Below are 18,542 nucleotides of genomic sequence, written 5' to 3'. Positions count from 1 at the left end.
ATTTCCCCCTCCCCCCCAACCTTTCCTGCCATACCCCCAAGGAATTATTAATCCAGTTACTGTCTCTACAGATCTACCTATCCTGGTTTTCGTATGAGACTGTAACTCATTATGGGAGTAGAAAGCCTCTTTCTCCCAAGGAGCAGCTGGTGGTTTTGAAGTCCTGATCTTGCAATGGTTAGTAGCCCAAATGGATCATAACAAACTATGAATAATTTGAGAAGAATGGAAATTCCAGAACACTTCACTGTGCTTATGTGGAATTTGAACATGGACCAAGAGCAGTTGTGTGAACCTAACAAGGGAACACTGCATGGTGTAAAATCAAGAAAAGTGTGTCACAGTTGTGTCCTCCCATCACACTTGTTCAATCTGTAGGCTGAGCAGACGATCGGAGAAGCTGGCTTATATGGAAAAGAATGAAGCATTTGAAGAAAGAACGAAGGCTTATTAACAACGTTTGGTATTCAGATGACACAACTTAGCTTGCTGACGATGAGGAAGACTTGAAGCGCTTGTAGATGAAGATCAAAGACTGTAGGCTCAAGTATAGATTATGACTCATGAAAGCAAGACCAAAATCTTCACAATGGACCAATAGGTAACATCATGCCAAATGGAGAAAAGGTTGAAGTTGTCAATGATTTTGTCGTGCGTGGATCCACAATCAATGCTCATGAACTCGGCCGTCAAGAAATCCAAAGATGAGTTGCTTTAGGTAAATCTGCAGCACAAGACATTCTTCAGAACACTGAAAAGCAAGAATGTTACTTGGAGGACTACGGCACACATGACCCAAGCCATGGCATATTCAATTGCTTCACAGGCATGTGAGTCGGACCCTGAATATGGAAGACTGCAGAAGAAGCAGTGCATTTCAGTTGTGGTGCTGGAAAAGAATATTGAAGGGACCATGGACTGCTGAAAGGACCAACAAATCTGTCTTGGAAGAAGTGCAGCCAGAGTGCTCCTTAGCACCAAGGATAGACAGACTTCATCTCAGATACTTTCAACATGTTATCATGAGAGACCAGCCCCTAGAGAAGGCCCTCGGGCTTGGTAGAAGGGGGAAATTAAGAAGACCCTCAACTAGATATATTGACACAGTGGTTCCAACAATGGGGTCAAGCATAGGAACGATTGTGAAGATAGAACAAGATCTGGCAGTGTCTCATTCCATTGTGTATTAGGTCGCTCGGATCAGAACTGGATCAATGACACCTAACAACAGCGACAGTAGTTACTTGTGATGCATCTAGTGACACGTTACCAGGAGACCTCTCTTTTCTTATCTTCTTCTGAGCCCTGGTGCTGTGGTGGGTTACCCGTTGAGTTGCTAACCTCAAGGTCAGCAGTTCAAAACCACCAGCCTGCTCCTCAGGAGAGAGATGGGGATTTCTACTCTCATCAAGATTTAAAGTCTTGGAAACCCACAGGGGCAGTTCTACCCTGGCCTATGGGTGACGATGAGTCAGAATTGACCTGAAGACAGTGCATTTTCTGAGAAGCCCATGGACTCATACCTGAGGATAGACTAATCAACAAGAGAGAGAGCACATCTGTCTGGAGAAGCAGAAAGAGAAGAGAGGATTCAGCAAATCAATTAATGTGATTTCCTGGTAGAGAAACAGACAAAGGCACCACTACAGACTAATACTGAGGAGTGAAATTTGCATGGTTTGGACCTTTGTCTAAAGTGACCAGATTTTAACATTGGTAAAATGGGACGCCATTGATAAAACTCATATCCTGGTGAAGTAGCCACATGGCAGCCGAACACCGCATACCCTAGCTTGTTGTGCATTCTTTCCAAAAATCAGAACTTTTTTTTTTTAATCGGAACTTTTTTAAAACGCCGCGGGACGTGGGAAAAATTGTTAAAAATCGGGACTTCTGGTCACCTTACCTTTGTCTAATGGGTACTACTAGACAGAAGTAAAAAATAAAATAACTTCCATCCATTCTTCCTCCAGCCGTCCAGGGCCCCCTGAGGAAGGCCTGATTCTCAGGCCAAGTTCCCACCACACTCCAGAGTCTGCCTGCCAAACAGCACAGGAAGTGCCAACCAGCTTTCCCAGAGCAGCTGGCACCAATTACCCAGGCCCAGCTGGAAGCCCTCAGCCAGGGTGAGGCAGGAGCTCCAGACCCCAGGCCTGGTCGGAAATCCTCCACTACAATGAAGCCAGTGCCAGCACTCCACCGAAGTGGCTGGTTGGGGCTGGCAGAGGCAACCGGGAGGCAAGCTGGTGAGCACCGTCCAGGGAGGCAGCTGTGGGTCTGGGAGACTTGCCCGGTCCCTAATTACAGACCCTGCAGCGTCACAACAGGAGCTACCAAGTGGCTTAATCAGCGGGCGCTGCTAACTGCAAGGTCAGCGGTTTGAACCCACCAGGCACTTCGAGGGGAAAAGATGCGGCTTTCTGCTCCTATAAAGATGTACAGCCCCAGAAATCCAATGGGGTAGTTCTACCCTGCCCCCACGTGGTTGCTAGGAGTCAGAATCGACTCGACGGCATTAGAAGTAAGTCAGAGCATCCCAATAGCAGCAACCAATTATTGGGCCCCTACGGCATACTGAGGAGCCTTAGTAGTGCAGTGGGGTACACACTGGGCTGCTAACCGCAGGTCAGCTGTTCGAATCAACCAACTGCTCCTCAGGGGAAAGATGAGGCTTTTTGCTCCTGTAAAGATGTACAGACTAAGAAACCCAAAGGGGCAGTTCCATCCCATTCCAAGGAGGCAATGAAAATCAGAATCAACTCGATAGTACTCAGTTTGGTTTGGAGATGTAGAGCCCACTGGGAATCCCTAGGAAGTACAAACTGTTAAGGCGTGTAGCTGAAGCTAAATGGTTGGAGGTTTGAGTCCTCACAAAGGCACCACACTGGCCACCTCCTGAAAAGCCAGCCACTGAAAAATACATGGAGCACAGTGCCACTCAGACACCCACAGAGATGCCACGAGCCAAGGCAATGCTACAGAAAATGGCTTTGGGCATGGCATACTGGGTCTTCGTGTGCTCAGCCAGTTAAATCCTGCCAACGACACGGCAAGCCTGTTATCGGGACTTACAAACGAGGGAACGGAGGCACGGAGATCAACTCCCTTGTCCTGCTACAGGGACGGAAAGTTCCAGACCTGAGTCTAGAACGAGGGCTTCTGATTCACTTTCCTGGGACGGGGCCTACAAGAGCTGGTGAGTGGCCTGCCTGTGAGAGACTGCGATGGATGGAGCCATGATCCCCATTTGGAAATGGTCTGTCTTCATTACATTAGTGAGACAGGATGGGCGTAGGAGTAACTTGAGTCAATCTCTTTGGGCACCTAAAAGAGATTAAACGACTAAGCAAGTAAGCAGATCAGAGATAGGGGGAGGTTGAAGCCACGGCACATGAAGAACTCCAAGGAGCTGAAAACAGAAGCTGGAGACACCGCCCCCCGGTGCCAGCAGAAAGAGCCTTCCTTGGGGACTTGGAGCTCCCTAAATTGGGAGAGAATAAATTTCTGTGGATTCAAGCCATCTACTTGTGGGATGGCCTCCCAGAACAACGAAGACAGAGCCTCACTTTACAACACTATTAGACTAGAGTGTTCCAGACGGTCACACTGGTTGAGGAGATGCGACTACAGGGAAGTACGCCACACAGTCTCCAAGAACAACTTGGTGGCGTCAGGAGACCAATGCCCAAGGGAACAAAAGTGATGTCCTCTGGCAGGAAATGCCAATTTGGAACAACAAGAAACAAAAGGCTCAGGTCTTCCCCTACCCTTTCAAGGAACAGTATACATGAGTGTTTGATCAAGTTGAATTCAGAACTGGCTGTTATTTTCTAAAAGAATATTGTAACAAACACTTATATATCCAACCAAGCAGTGACCATTGAGTAGATGCCAACTCATAACGATGCCGTGTATGTGTGAGCAGCACTGTGCTGCCGAATTCCCATGGTTGTGACCTTGCAGAAGTTCATCATCAGGCCACCAAGGCATCGTTGGGTGAGTTCAACCCACTGACCTTTCTGCTAGTCGCCACAGCTGACCCATTTGTGCCACCCAGGAAACGTACTGTATACCCTACACAAACACACTTGGCTGCTAGCCAAAAGGTTGGAGGTTTCAGTTCACCCAGAAGCCCCTTAGCCTACTTTCAAAATATCAGTCATTCAAACTCCAGGGCAACTGGTTAACTGGTTATGTACCAGGTACTGTTTAACTGCTTTATCTACCTACATTAACTTACTTTAAACCTCCAATGCTGGGTGTGAGGAATATGACTCTTTTTAACAGCATATTGCAGCACAAAGAAGATATATACCATGCCCACGATCAGACAGATAATAAAGCCTAAACTGAAAACGAAAGCAGTCAAGTTCCAGAATCCACGGTCTTCACCTCTACACAGAAAACTTTTACATTTAAAAGCCCATTGTCATTTGAGTGGATCCTGTCTCACAGGGACCTTATTGGCTTGATGACAACTGATCTGTTCTTTTTGTTGTTGTTTTGTTTTTCAGTTAAATCCAACATAACCCTGCTAGTCCTCTCTTCCGGCTATGCCAGGTCCCAAGGCAGGTCTGGGGTATCATTCTTACAATGCTGCTCTCCCACCATGCCCCACTTCCCCATGGCCCCACACTGGCTCTGCCCACTGTTGCACCAGCTCACCGTGTCTGAGCAGGAGGGTACTCAGGGTACTTTCCTCTTGCCCCTTCTGTGGTCAGGGGCCAGTGGAGTTCCTCATGGCATCCCAACTGCCACTCGGTGTCAGTGCAGGCCAGTCCTGAGCCCACCTCTGAGCCTGCCCAGGCGTGCAGCCGCACACCCCAGGGAGCACTACTGGCCCCACCGCAAGGATTTCAGATGAAGACAGCATGGTGCTCCTTCCCAGTCTCACTAGCCTCATTTACTCTGAGAAGGAAACTGAGGCTTGGAAAGGCTAAGTGACGTGCCTGCTAGCACAGTAAGTCTTTGTGTGATTCCAAAGCTCGGGACTTCTGACTGCAAATGAGCGCTCTCGGCTGACACACCCCTAGATTTGTCAGAGAAAACCCCACTGTGAGGCTGCGTTCCTCAAGCAGACACGCTTCTCGTTGTTAAGCACCGCAGGGAAAGGTGTGCCGAGTCGGATTTTTGTCTTAGTGGTAAGGAGGTACTGACAGCAGCAAGCATTTTAAAGCTAACTGAGCAATCGTTCACCTGAAGCTTCCCTTGATCCGCACCATAGCTCCGTAACTAGGGATCACACTCTCCGTTCCATTTAGGAGGAAACTGCAGCTCAGAGAGGGAAAATGATAGGTCCGAAGCGAAGAAGGTGGGGGGTGAGAATGGATGGCAGAGGAGAGAGCCAGCTCCAGGCTGCACCGCCCCTTTCCATGCCCCTCTCCACCTTTCTCTGGTGCCAGGTGGCTTAGAGAGGCGAGGACCCACGGCCACTGCCATCGAGTGGATGCTGACTGGGGTGGCCACTCTACAGAATGACATAGAAGTGTTCCCTAGGGCTTCCAAGACTCTAAAGCTTTAGAGGCAGACAACTTCAACTGTCTCCCACAGAACGGGTGATGGGTTAGAACCGTGGACCTTGTTCTTAACAGCCCACCTCTTAACCCAGTGCGTCACCAGGGGGCCTGGGGGAGGGAATTGAGGAATGGGTACTGGGAAGTGGCTGCAGAATATAATTCACCTTGTCTAGCCTGTGATAGTTGGGTTTTGTGCCAACTTGGCGGGGCCAGGATTCATGTTCGGTATGGAAGCCTCCCTGATGATGTGACTTAATGTGATGTCAATAACTCCCTACTGAGATCGCTGTGAACAGCCAAGCAGTTGAGGAAAAGTGGATAACCCCTTACTCAGTTCACAGCCTACAGATACTGTGGAGAACTCCCCTTTCTTCTTCCTGCTGGCCTGGATCCTGCCTCTGGCTGCTAGGGACTTGGGCTGGTGGCCCACCGTTTTTTCCTGCTGACCCTGGAAGCTGTCAGTGGTCTGCCATGTTGCCTGCTGACCTTGAATTCATTGGACTCAGCCTCCCCGAGCCTGCTTCCTGCTTCATGTCTCAGCTGCCCGGTGCATTAACGTTAGGGAAAGCCCCCAGCTTAGCATCTAACCCACAGACTTGAGCAGGACTGGGCTTACCCCTAGTTCCATGGTTCTCGGGGCTGGTCTCTCTTGATAGAAATTTCTTTCTTATACAGTAAGTGTCACTGGTTTTGCTTCTCCAGAGAACCCAGCCTCACACAGATCTTTATGGAGTTCTTTCCTGCCTCCCTCTGCACCACTGTGCTCAAGCACACATATAACCCCACCAGGCTGGTCTCCATCCAGACAGGCAAGCAGGCAGATAAAGATAAACCAGACACTAGGCTAAGAGTGCAGTCTGCACTGAGGACATCCTCAGCAATATGTTCCCTGTCCCAGAGAGTAGGTCATACCCCCGTGCATGCAGCCAAAGTATCCTGGCCCCGGCCACCCGAGAAGGCCCAGAAAGGAGCCCTCTGTGAAAAGCACCTTCCTTCTCAGCCTCCTCCACTCAGCTTGGCCTCCGAGTTCCCAGCAGCTCACGGGTGGGACAGGGAATCCTCAAGCTCAGAATAGTACCTAGAGACCTTTTGTTTTTCCTCCTTTGGGACAGCCCCAAGGAGAGACACACAGGGCAGGGGAGCTAGTGGTGGTTGCTACAGGAAACGCATCTCTCTGTTAGCAACACCTCTTCAGTACAGGCCTAGAATTTTCCACAACACCACCAGGTTCATTTTCGAAAGAGAAAAGCCTCTGTCATGCGCTCCTCCTACCTCATGCCCTCTGGTCTGACACACTGAGGGGGTGAGAGAAAGAAAGAGCGCTCTCTGAGCCCCATTTCTCATCTGTAACTGAATGGGCAGGAGCATCCGGGGAGACTCATTTCGCAAGGCAAAAAAGTAATAGTGTTTTTGGAGATATAGTTCACACTGGGAGGGAGAGGTGGCAGTAGGGGTGGGGGTGGGGTAGATGCTCGCATCGCAGGCAGCCTCAGAGGGAAAGTAAGAATTGTGAACTTGCTGAACACAATTTGCTGAACACAACTGGCAATCCAGCCAGTTGCCATTGAATAGACTGACTCACAGGAGCCCCGTGTGCGTTCGAGGAGGGCTTTGCTTTGTAGGGTATTCAACGGGCGATTTTTCAGATCTCCAAGCCCTTGTTCAGAGGTGCCCTGGGTGGACTCAAACCTTCAGCCTTCCAGTTATCAGCCAAGCTCATTAACCATTTGTCTATCCAGAAGTTCTATACAAAACCAAGTAGGTTTCCAAAGCCCAAAAGACACAGAAAGTTCTGAAAAACAATACTACTGGACCCTCCAAGAAGCCCTGGTGGCAGAGTGTTTATGCACTGGGGTGCAAACCAGAAGGTCAGCAGTTCAAACTACCAGCCTCTCCAGGGAGAAAGATGGGGTTTCTGCTCCCAAAGAGTTACGGTCTTCAAAACTCACAAGACAATTCGACCCTGTCCTATAGGGTCACTATAAGTCAGGATAGGCTGAATGGCAGCAAGGTGTGTGTGTGTGTGTGTGTGTGTGTGTGTATGTGTGTGTGTGTGTGTGTGTGATCCCCTCCAACTGCTCACTTCATATTCAAATGCTAATTCACAAATACTTCGCCAGAGTCAGATTACACTTAAACTTCTACAGATGGCCTTCAATTAATTTTAATCATTATAATCATTTGCTGTCATCCTAAATGTGATGCTCTCCTAGAGATGGCTTGAGGACAGCTGGCATTTTCTGCGTGTGGTGCAGTCTTGTTTCCAAGACCTCTGGGTCAGTTCTTGACCAAAGACCCATTTCATGAACTTCAAAATGAATACAGAACGTGAGGACGCACTGCCCTGGGCCACCAGCAAACAGAGCGAACACAGGCGGGAGCACGAAGCCCTAGTGAGAGGCTCTGCTGTGGAGACAAATGAACCGGCCTGGTTTCTCCACTGCACAGTCCGTCCAGGACGATCCCGCTCTGCCTGCTGCCATGGTCCAATTTCCCTGTGGCTTCCCTCCAGCTTGCGCTGGTTGAAGAGGCCTGGCAAACTTCCAGATCTCTGGGCCCAAGCAGGGCGGAGGAAAGTCCTCTGTGGGAGGGAGCGTGCTGTGAGGACAACCCCTGAGCTGAGAGTCAGGCAGCTGTGGGTTTCCCTCCAACTCTGTCGCTTCTCAACTGCGGCGTGACTTCTCCAAGCGTCTCCTCCTACCATGGCGGTCAGGGCAGTTACCTTCTGAGCTGTGCAAGGGCGAACAAAGGCCTCTGGGCTTTGCCTAACCCACACTCCACCGCTTCTCCTGACAAATCAGGGGCTTGGGCGCAGTGTGGCCTTGACCCCCAGCTCCCTAGACTTCCTGAAGCCAGGGCGCGGACCAGATCAGGGGGACCCCACAGGCTTTCTCCTTGGGGATATGCTGAAGCAGGCCCACTCCCCTTATACAGGAGGGCCTCTCACATTGCAGAGCCTCTAACTCCTCTGCTCAATCAATGAGCAATGCCTGTCCCATTAACACAGTGATGACCACAAAATCCCCATACATGTTCACACACACGCCCTCAAGAACTCCACCCCTGGTCAGAGCCACACCTGAAGTCCTTGCCTGGCCTCTTAAGAACCAGAGGAAGATTCCCCTCCTCCGCCCAAAGAGAAGTTTTATCAAGAATCCCTCAAGTTCAGACCTCAGTAGCAGATCAACCCTTCCCTCCTGCAGAGCCGCTAAAGTCCCCAGTTTCCGCAGAGCCCACAATCCCTAAAAATCTCTTTCTTCAGTCACGTCCTTCAACTTGGAAAGTGTGCATCATTAACAAACTAAAAGAAGTGGTGATCCTAATGCCAGAATGTCAGACACCTGGAAAGGGTGATCCGGGACCACCAGGATCTCTGCCGGAGTCTTCTCTCATCTGGTGGGAGGGGGATTCATCACTTGTTCCGTCCTGCTGAAAGCGTGACAAGCTGTCACAATCGGGCATCTGTACATTTTTTAATGTACATTTTTAATGGCATCTGTACATTTTTTAATGGTCACAATCGATGTGCAGGAATATGAGTCCTTGGGCTTGGAAAAAATATTTTTATACATATGACAGGCAACGCTTGCAACATGCAACTATTTTAAACTTGCCCTACACTTATCCAACATGGTTGAGTTCCCACAATCCAGTTAATACACAAAAGTGGAGGATGACTACTTCCAGCCACAAAGTGAAGGCTGATGATCTCATCACACAATACCAAATTAAATTATATCATCATGCAGCTGCCAAACCAATGGGAATCATGGCTCTGCCAAGATGACACATAACCTTAAATTATAACAGCCAGCCTTACTCTTGCCTTGTACCTCCACATTTGTTACTGCCAGGTGTATGTCGTTCATGTGCCAGATAATCAGATAATAGATTTTTACTATTGTTACACATGAGAAATGTAGAATAATGAGAGTCAACAGTGAAGAGTAGGCCAGATAGATAGATAGATAGATAGATAGATAGATAGATAGATAGATAGATAGATAGATAGATAGATAGATAGATAGATAGAAAGAATATAAAATTATTATATATGATAAGTCGGGTGGCACTGGGACATAAGTGTTGGGCTGTTAACCACAAGGTCAGCAGTTCAAACCCTCCACCCACTCTGCAGGAGAAAGATGAGGCTCTCTGTCCCTGAAAAGACTTACAGTCTGAAAAACTCTATACAAGGTCACTATAAATAGAAATAGACTCAATAAAAGTAGGTTTAAATATGTAGTATGACAAAAATATGCAATATATAATTTGAATATTTATCTACAGATGAGTAATAATAAATAATGAGCTTCTCCAGAAGGGAAATCTGCACAGGACATAAAGAGATGATTTTTGAAAGATGCAGAGTAATATGAAGCTAATGTTCACATCGCTAGTAGGCAAAGTATTGAAATAGCACCTTCCACCTCTCAAACGAGAAATGTATTTTAAATTATGGTGTCCAAAGCTCAGCGAGAGAGTGCGGATCCCTCGGTACACTGCTAGTGGAAATGTTAACTGACCAGAAGGCAGTGGAGCCCTACGTGTTCGGAACAGCTGAAAATATGCATGCTCTTAGAATAGCGATTGCAGAAACGCATTCCAAAAATTCCATTGTTTATTGGGGTGAAAACTGAAAGCAACCTAATTTGTTAATAATAGGGACTAATAAAGCAAATATTTTAAAGCACAAACAAACTACTGTTTATGCTCGTGTATAAGCCAAGTTGCTCAGCACATTTTAATGCACTTATTGTGGTAGCATTAGGTGCCTCGGCTGATGTCCGGGTCGGCTTATACTCGAGTATAGATGGTAATACTATATTAGTAAATCACAAATTACCCTAAAGTGTGATTGAGTTTTTCTTTAAAAGCCCTGGAAATATATACCACAAAGATTCATAGTATTTAGCATTAAGTATTTAGCACTGAGTGACAGAGCTGCAGATTGTTTTCCTTTTTTCCTTGTAGTCTCTGTATTTTCTAAAATGTCTGTACTACCTAAAATTTCTACACTGTCTTTTGTGGCACTGACCAGAGACATGATTATGCCTGCACCCGCCTCATCCCCCTACCAAAGGACAATCCCTGGAATAAAGAGGTTATGTCTGATCTATGTAAACTCCCCAGGATATTAATTCAGCATCTTGAATCATTGGGGGTTTTTTTGTTTTGTTTTTGTTTTAATCATTTTATTATGGACTCATACAACTCTTACCACGACCCATACATACACCAATTGTGTAAAGCACATCTGTACATTCATTGCCTCATCATTCTCAAAACATTTGCTCTCCACTTAAGCCCATGGCATCAGGTCCTCATTTTCCCCCTCCCTCTCCGCTCCCCCCTCCCTCATGAACCATTGCCAATTTATAAATTATTATTTTGTCACATCTTTCCATGTCTAATGTCTCCCTTCACCCACTTTACTGTTGTCCATTCCCCAGGGAGGAGGTCACATGTAGATCCTTATAATGGGTTCCCCCTTTCCAACCCAATCTCCTTCTACCCTCCCAGTATCGTCACTCACACCACTGGTCCTGAAGGGATCATCTGCCCTGGATTCCCTGTGTTTCCAGTTCCTATCTGTACCAGTGTACATCCTCTGATCTAGCCAGACTTGCAAGGTAGAATTCAGATCATGATAGTGGGCGGGAGGGCGGGGCGGGGTGGGGAAGGGGTAGAGGAAGCATTTAGGAACTAGAGGAAAGTTATATTTTTCTTTTTATTCTTTCTTTTTAAACATTTTATTAGGGACTCATACAACTCTTATCACAATCCATACATACATCAATTGTATAAAGCACATCTGTACATTCTTTGCCCTCATCATTTTCAAAGCATTTGCTCTCCACTTGAGCCCTTTGCATCAAGTCCTCTTTTTTCCCCTCCCTCCCGAAAGTTATATTTTTCATCGTTGCTATATCGCACCCTGACTGACTTGTCTCCTCCCCTAGACCCCTCTGCAAGGGGATCTCCAGTGGCCAAAAAATGGGCTTTGGGTCTCCACTCTGCACTCCCCCTTCATTCACTATAGTAAGATTTTTTTGTTCTGATGATGCCTGCTACCTGATCCCTGCCAACACCTCATGATCACACAGGCTGTGCTTCTTCCATGTGGGCTTTGTTGCTTCTGAGCTAGATGGCCGCTTGTTTATCCTCAAGCCTTTAAAACCCCAGATGCTATATCTTTTGATAGCCGGACACCATCAGCTTTCTTCACCCCATTTGCTTATTCACCTGCTTTGTCTTCAGTGGTTGTGTGGGGAAGGTGAGCATCATAGAAGCATCTTGAATTATTGTAATAACAATTACCATTTACTGAATGTTTCCCATCTGTCAGACATTGTGCTGGGCTATATCTTTTAATATGGAAAAATTAAATAAACATTTTCAAAGAAACTGCAGAAGGAAGAGACTAAGTAAACAAGCCCAGCAGGCTGAAACAAACCAATAAACAGGCAGCCACCACACTTGGAAGGAACCAGGTCACTTTTGAGGAAGCAGAGGCTTATATGGTTGGGCTGCTGACCACAAAGTCAGCAAATTGAAACCACCGGACAGTCTGTGAGTGAAAGATGATGCTTTCAACTCCCGTCAAGAGCAGCAGTCTCATAAACCCACAGGTGGAGTTCTGCCCTGTCCTCTAGGATCGTGATGGGACAAATTCAACTCAATGGCAGTGAGTGTGGTTTGGGTTTGGTCTGCCCCTCCGATCATACCCATCTGCCAGACCATATCTTCCAGAACATAGGCGGGAGGAGGTTTGGAAGATCAAGACCACCCTATGAACCTGGATTGTAGGAGAACATATTGGTGGGGGAGGGGTCAAGGGTATAAAAATCTCTCAGGAACCACCAGGTAAAAACTTCCAAATCACTTTGGAAAGTTTTCTTATCAGACTCAGCATAGTGATGGCCCTTCCATGAAATACTTTGGACTCTCATTAGTTCACTCGCTGCCACTGAGTGGGTTCGAACTCAGGTGTATTGGACTGCTAACCACAGGTCAGCAGTTCCAAACCTCCAGTCACTCCACGGGAGAAAGAGGAAGCTTTCTACTCCTCCTCCCCCCCCACACACACACACATAAATGACAGTCTCAGAAACCCACATGAACAATGCTACCCTGTCCTGTAAAAGTTGCTATGAATCAGAATGGACTCATTGGCAGTGAAAAACATTTGACCAGAGCCACCTTTAACTCACTTCTGTAGCTTCTTCCTGAGCGTCACTACACCCCACTGAGAAATTAAAGAAATCAGGCACACTCTCACCCATGATGACAGCCAATAGGTTCCCAAATAACTGAGTCAAGATAAGATGGGCTCTCCTAGAGAACTACAGGGCTGTGGGACAGCACAAGGAGGGGTTCTTAGTGAAGAGGAAGAAGTGGAGGAGGTTACAAGTGAGAGCTAGGGTCTGAAAAATGGACAAGAGTTTTCAATCCACAGTCAGAGGAATGGCATTCCCAGATGAGGGAACAGCCTCAGCCAAGGCCCCGAGGTGTAGATTATGGAGTTGGGCCAAGAGCAAGAGATAAATGGGTAAGTGGAAGAATCGGTCAGCGTCATAGCAGCAGAGGGGCAAAGTAAGCCAAAGACGGAATAAAGAGCCTTGGGAGTAAGTTCAGTAGAAGAGACTTGGTCCTAAATAACCTCCTCAGTCTGTGGCCCAGAAACCTTGGGCCATCTCTTTAAAAGAAGCAGATGTGGCCCAGAGATTGGCTCCTCTTTCTTGATGTGTTCTTGGACCCTTGTGCTTTCTCCAATGCCTCTACATTGGCCTCTCAAAAACTCACTGCCATCCAGTGGTGGCCAACTCGTAGCATCCTATAGGGCAGGGAAGAACTGCACCTGTCAGTTCCCGAGACTAAGTCTTGATGGAAGTAGAAAGCCCAGTCTTTCTCCCGCGGGTCCAACTTCAGACCAAACTGGTCTAGCCACCAAAAAAAGCAAAAGGTGAGCCACTCTCATTTTCAAAATGTGTGCAGTTAAGCTCAGATTTAAAACTACTATGACCTAACCACTTCTGCAAGCAGAGAAGCTGGATCAGGGCTCCTGGCACCTAGTGTGCTCCCAACGCTGGCATTCCAGAGAGGAGACCTTCAGGGCACTGCCTGGGATTCCTTGTCTGCATGGATGAAAATTCCTCCACCACGTATTTCAAAACAGTCAGCAGCCTGGGATCAATATTGAAAAAATCAAGGGCTGGTCTCTAAAGATACTTGGCTTGTCCAGGTGGCCGGCTCTGTGGTCTTTGCTCCTCCGACAAGCTTGGAGATACCTCTGATACTTCCCGTTAATGGGGGGGGGGGGGTGTTAATGGGGTAGGCAAGAAAGCAGGCCGCCATGGGGAGAGCAGAGGACAAGGGAAGAGAGTCCCTTGCAGCTTACTGACATCACACCTTCCTCCCCATATTGGGAGAGCATCCATCCCTCCGCCCTCTGCTACTCTCTCTAGCAGATTGAAAGTCTCTTTGTCTGCTTTTTTTAATCTGTCTTCTCGCCTTGCTTCAACTTTTTTAGAATCCACTCCTCAATGTCTCCCCCTCTCTCCGATTCCTCTATGGGTGTCTGTCTTTCTGGTCTGTGCCTCTACCTCTCCTTCCTGCCTCTGTCTCTATTAGCCTTAGCCTCGGCGTGTGTGTTTGCCTCTGAGCATCTGACCTGGTGTCTGGCGTTACTAGCTGTGTCTGGATATTTCTGTTCACTCTAGTCTAGACTCTCCATCTTTCCATGTTCCTGGCCGGCCCTGTCTTTCTGCCCCTCTCCGTCTCCATCCCCAAGTCCCTGCTGAGCATGCATCACTAAAACCGAAGAAACCAAGCAGCTCCAAGAGGGGCTGTCCCAAAGCCCAACTAGGATGCGATGGCTGGGGCGCGCCACTACCACCCGTGACCACCCCGTCCAGCCGACCCCCTCCACCCGCAGCTTAGAAAGGGGCTCTCGGCCCCACCTTCAGGGCCAGTGTCCAAACTAGGAGGCGGACGGGGTGCAAAGTTCTCACCGATGGTGAAGCTGTAGCCATCGATGCTGAAAGTGGCGCTCCGGCATTTTTTGAAGCCCTCCTTCCTGTTGGTGGCGTCCGTCATGGCTCAGCCGGGCAGGAACCGCACGGCACAGCCGGTGGCGTCCGGGGTCCCCCCTTCCCCGGTAGTGGAGCGTGCAGCCCCGCGCCCGCGCCTCCCCGGCCCCGCCGCGCCCCGCTGGCTCCGCAGACCCGCTGCGAGCGGAGCGCGAAGGCTGCAGCGCGGGACCGCGACGCCCAGGAACGAGTTCGGCCGGCGGGGCAGTCAGCGAGCCATCCCAAGTGCCCCGCACGAACGACGGGGGCTGGCCGTGGGAGGCGCCGCGCGCCCGGGAGCGTGCGGGGAGGGGGGGCTCGGGGTGTGTGTGTGTGTGTGTGTGTGTGTGTGTGTGTGTGTGTGTGTGTGTGTGTGTGTGGTGGGTGGGTGGGTGGGTGTGCCCGGGAATCCCTGCCCTTTGCAAGCTAATCTCGGGGCACTGCCGGAGCCAGCGCGCTCCTGGCTCGTCTGTTTTCTCCGGCTTGGGCTTCGGCTTCCCCCCTCGGGAGGCTGCGGGGGTTGGGGACCCGAGGGAATGGCTCAGCTGTGTCGTGATGCTCCTCGCGGATACGTAGGCTCTAGCTGTGCCGAGCTTCCCAAAAGCACCGCAGCAGATGGAAAAGCAAACATCCAAGCCCTGGATGCCGCCAAAGTTTACTCCAAACAAGGAAGTCGGGAAAGTCGCCACGCCCACTTCCTCCCTGCTGCCGTCCCCAGATCCCTCCAGGTGCCCCGACATCCATCCATCCCCCCACGGAGACTCATCCAGCCTCCCTTTCCCTTTGGACTGTCGGACGCGCGATTCGGCAACGAGCTCTAGACCCACTACAAGCCAGTCCAGGTGGCTGGTCCACCTGGTCCCTGGTCTTTTTCATTCCGTTCTGCTCAGTGCGATCAAATCAACCCGCTGCCATTGTCCAGCGGATGCTAACTCAGAGCAGCACCTTTGGGTAAAAGCTGTAAATCTTTGCAGATGCAGCCTGCCCCCCCGCCCCCGCCCCCGCCCCCGCCCCCCGCCGTGGTGTTGATAAGTGGCTTCAAACTGCTGACCTTTCGGTTAATGGCGAAGTCCTTAACCCACTGCACTACCAGAGTCTCTCCACATATGCCCCAAGCCAAAACCAAACTCACTGGCATGAGTCAACGACGACCAGGTGTGGTGACCCTATAGGACAGGTAGAACTGCCACTGTGAGTTTCCCAGACTGTAACTGTTCACAGGAGCAGAAAGTGCCGGCTTTCTCCACAAACCGGCCACTGAACATAGAAATGGACGCCCAGCACATTACCACTACGCCAAATATCATAGCCCCTGGGATTTGTTGGAGGTGGGAGCGAATTTTCAAGCCAACTGCTCTTCACGGATGAGGGGAGAACGATTCAACAGGTAGAAAGTGATGCAGATGTTTCACTTTATAGAACCAGGTCGGCCAAGGGCCCTTCCAGCACTGAAATGACTAAAGGAGGCTGACTATACAGGGGAAGAGACCCGTACCACTGGCCAGCAAGCTGTTCGTGGGGACCTACAGGTTCATTGCTGCGCATGCATATGGGGGGAAAGATCCCAGAGGAGGCTGTTTCCATTCAGTGTGACATGTGCACAATGAATGTAGCCTAGTGTTTTGTGGCAGGCGCGCTGGTGAAGTAAGTGGTTAAGTGCCTAAGCGGTTGCGTGCTAAGCTGCTAACCAAAGACTATGCAGTCAGATCAGAACCCACAGTCATGGTGGGAGCATGAGGCAGTATGATCCCACTAAAATGTACACCCTTGGGAATCCCATGGTGCAGTTCACCTCCATACCGGAATCAACTCCAGTGCAAGGAGGGGCTTGAGCTGTGCTCTGCTGTGTTGTGTTGACACAATTAACAAACACCTGCCAATATTCAGAGAATTGATTGGTTCCAGCTAAGTTTAGAGGGCAGTGAATCTAAACATCTTGGGATTCTTAGGAACACTGGGAATGCTAGAAGGGAGGAGCACATGTGGACAAACAGGGAACCCATATAACCCTCAAATACCCTGGACCCCAGGTTCTCACATGACTGGAATTTAATCTTCTTTGACTTTTTTTTTTGCAAGATCAGCTCTTCTTCTTTTTTTAATTAGGGATCATACAACTCTTATCACAATCCATACATACATCAATTGTGTAAAGCACATTTGTACATTCATTGCCCTCATGATTCTCAAAACATTTGCTCTCCACTTAAGCCCCTGGCATCAGCTCCTCATTTTTACCCCTCCCTCCCCACTCCCCACTCCCTCATGAACCCTTGATAATTTATAAATTATTATTTTGTCATATCTTTCCCTGTCCGATGTCTCTCTTCACCCACTTTTCTGTTGTTCATTCCCCAGGGAGGAGGTTATATGTTGATCCTTGTAATCGGTTCACCACTTATTTTTAAAGAAATGTTTTCTTTGATGTTAGCATGTGGAAGGAACTTGAGTTATGAATTCACTCACCTTGGTGATTCATTTTGGTCTGTGGCAAGATTAAAGGAGCTCTGAGGGAGTAGAGGGTTACTCCCTGCTCCATGCACCCTAAGGTCAACAGTTCAAACCCACCAGCCACTCCTCATGAGAAAATGAGGCTTTCTGCTCCCATAAAGTTTCAGACACCCAAGGGAGAAGTTCTGCTCTAGCCTATAGCGTTGTTATGCATCAGAATCAATTCAGCGGCAGTGAATTTGGTTTGGTTTTTTGGTGGGAATCAAAGTCAATGGGTAGCTACAGATCTCATGTCACACACAGTGACACAGCTGGGCACGGGTGTCAGGGGTGCTTCAAAACCAGGAAGGGCGCCTTGAGACTGTGACACCACCACCCCACCATGTCTGGAAACGGTTACAGCACGGAACGTGAAAAGGGATTCACAGACAGGTGGGCCTGCATATGAAATTGTGCTCTGCCACTTTCCAGCTCTCTGACCTCGGCAAGATGCCTCACCTCTGCATCTCACGAGGATGATGGAGATACAGTGTGTCAAACCCAGGTACACAATGGACAGCCGGTTACTGTCACCACCCAGCTGACTCCTCACTTACAAACAAAAACAAAAACCAAGCTTACTGCCATAGAGTCTATAACGACCCATTGTGACCCTATAGGGCAGGGGAACACCGACCCTGTGCGTTTCGAGCCTGTAACTATTTATGGGACTAGGAAGCTGTTATGTTTCTTCCAAAGAGCAGCTGAACACATAACTCAATACACCACCAGGATTCCAGCTAAACATTCGCGGGAAATTCCTCTCGGTCATCATAAGATCCTTTAGTTATTATTACTGCCACACACTTTATAAAGACAATTATATATATTTATATAATTTATATGTTATATAATACATATTTTAATATCGCTGGAGATTGCTGTCACCACCCAACATTTCTTCTTATCAAAGTTAATTTGCTTATTGTTAACAGTTTCACTGTCATACAATTCATATATCATACATTTCAATAGTTCAATCACATTCCTAAGAGTTGTCCAACCAACACCAGAATCAATTCCAGGACATTTTTATCTTCTTCCTTGTATTTGTTGTTGATAGCTTCCCATTTCCTGCCAGGCTCCCTTGCCAGGTCCCTTCGAATATACTGATGCAGTTGTTGTCTCAATAGGTCTACCTAATCTGGGTTTCATATACAGAACAACTTACAAAATCAGGAAAAATACAAACAGATGACTCAACAACGATGACAAAACAAATGAAGCAAAACCTCAACAAAAGCAAAGCAAAAAACATATATATATTAACAACTGGAGCATTGGACATACATTGGATTTCAAGAGGAGCTCACTGAAATGGTGGCACAGGTTGACCTAACTTCAAGCGCAGTAATACACTTGCAATGTGCTCTGTCTCATAACAAGGCCCTTCCCATTCCTGATCCATAGTCAGCAAAAATTCACAAGAGATTTAATCCACATGGGGGACCCTGAAAATGGGTTT

The 18,542-nt window shown here is 48.3% G+C and overlaps 1 protein-coding gene across 1 annotated transcript in view; it reads right to left on the bottom strand.

Annotated features, from left to right (window-relative positions):
• PDE1C (phosphodiesterase 1C) overlaps positions 1-14,615 on the bottom strand; it is a 537,043-nt gene extending 522,428 nt beyond the window's left edge. Inside the window, exon 1 of the mRNA XM_075557555.1 lies at positions 14,531-14,615. Within this exon, the coding sequence (XP_075413670.1) occupies positions 14,531-14,615 (85 nt within the window). The remainder of the gene's footprint in view (positions 1-14,530) is intronic.
• Positions 14,616-18,542: the final 3,927 nt, after the last annotated feature.

This window comes from Tenrec ecaudatus, chromosome 9, assembly GCF_050624435.1.
Source record: "Tenrec ecaudatus isolate mTenEca1 chromosome 9, mTenEca1.hap1, whole genome shotgun sequence".
NCBI classification, from domain to species: Eukaryota; Metazoa; Chordata; class Mammalia; order Afrosoricida; family Tenrecidae; genus Tenrec; species Tenrec ecaudatus.
The sequence above is the reverse complement of the archived record's forward strand: the minus strand, read 5'-3'. Positions and strand labels throughout refer to the sequence as shown.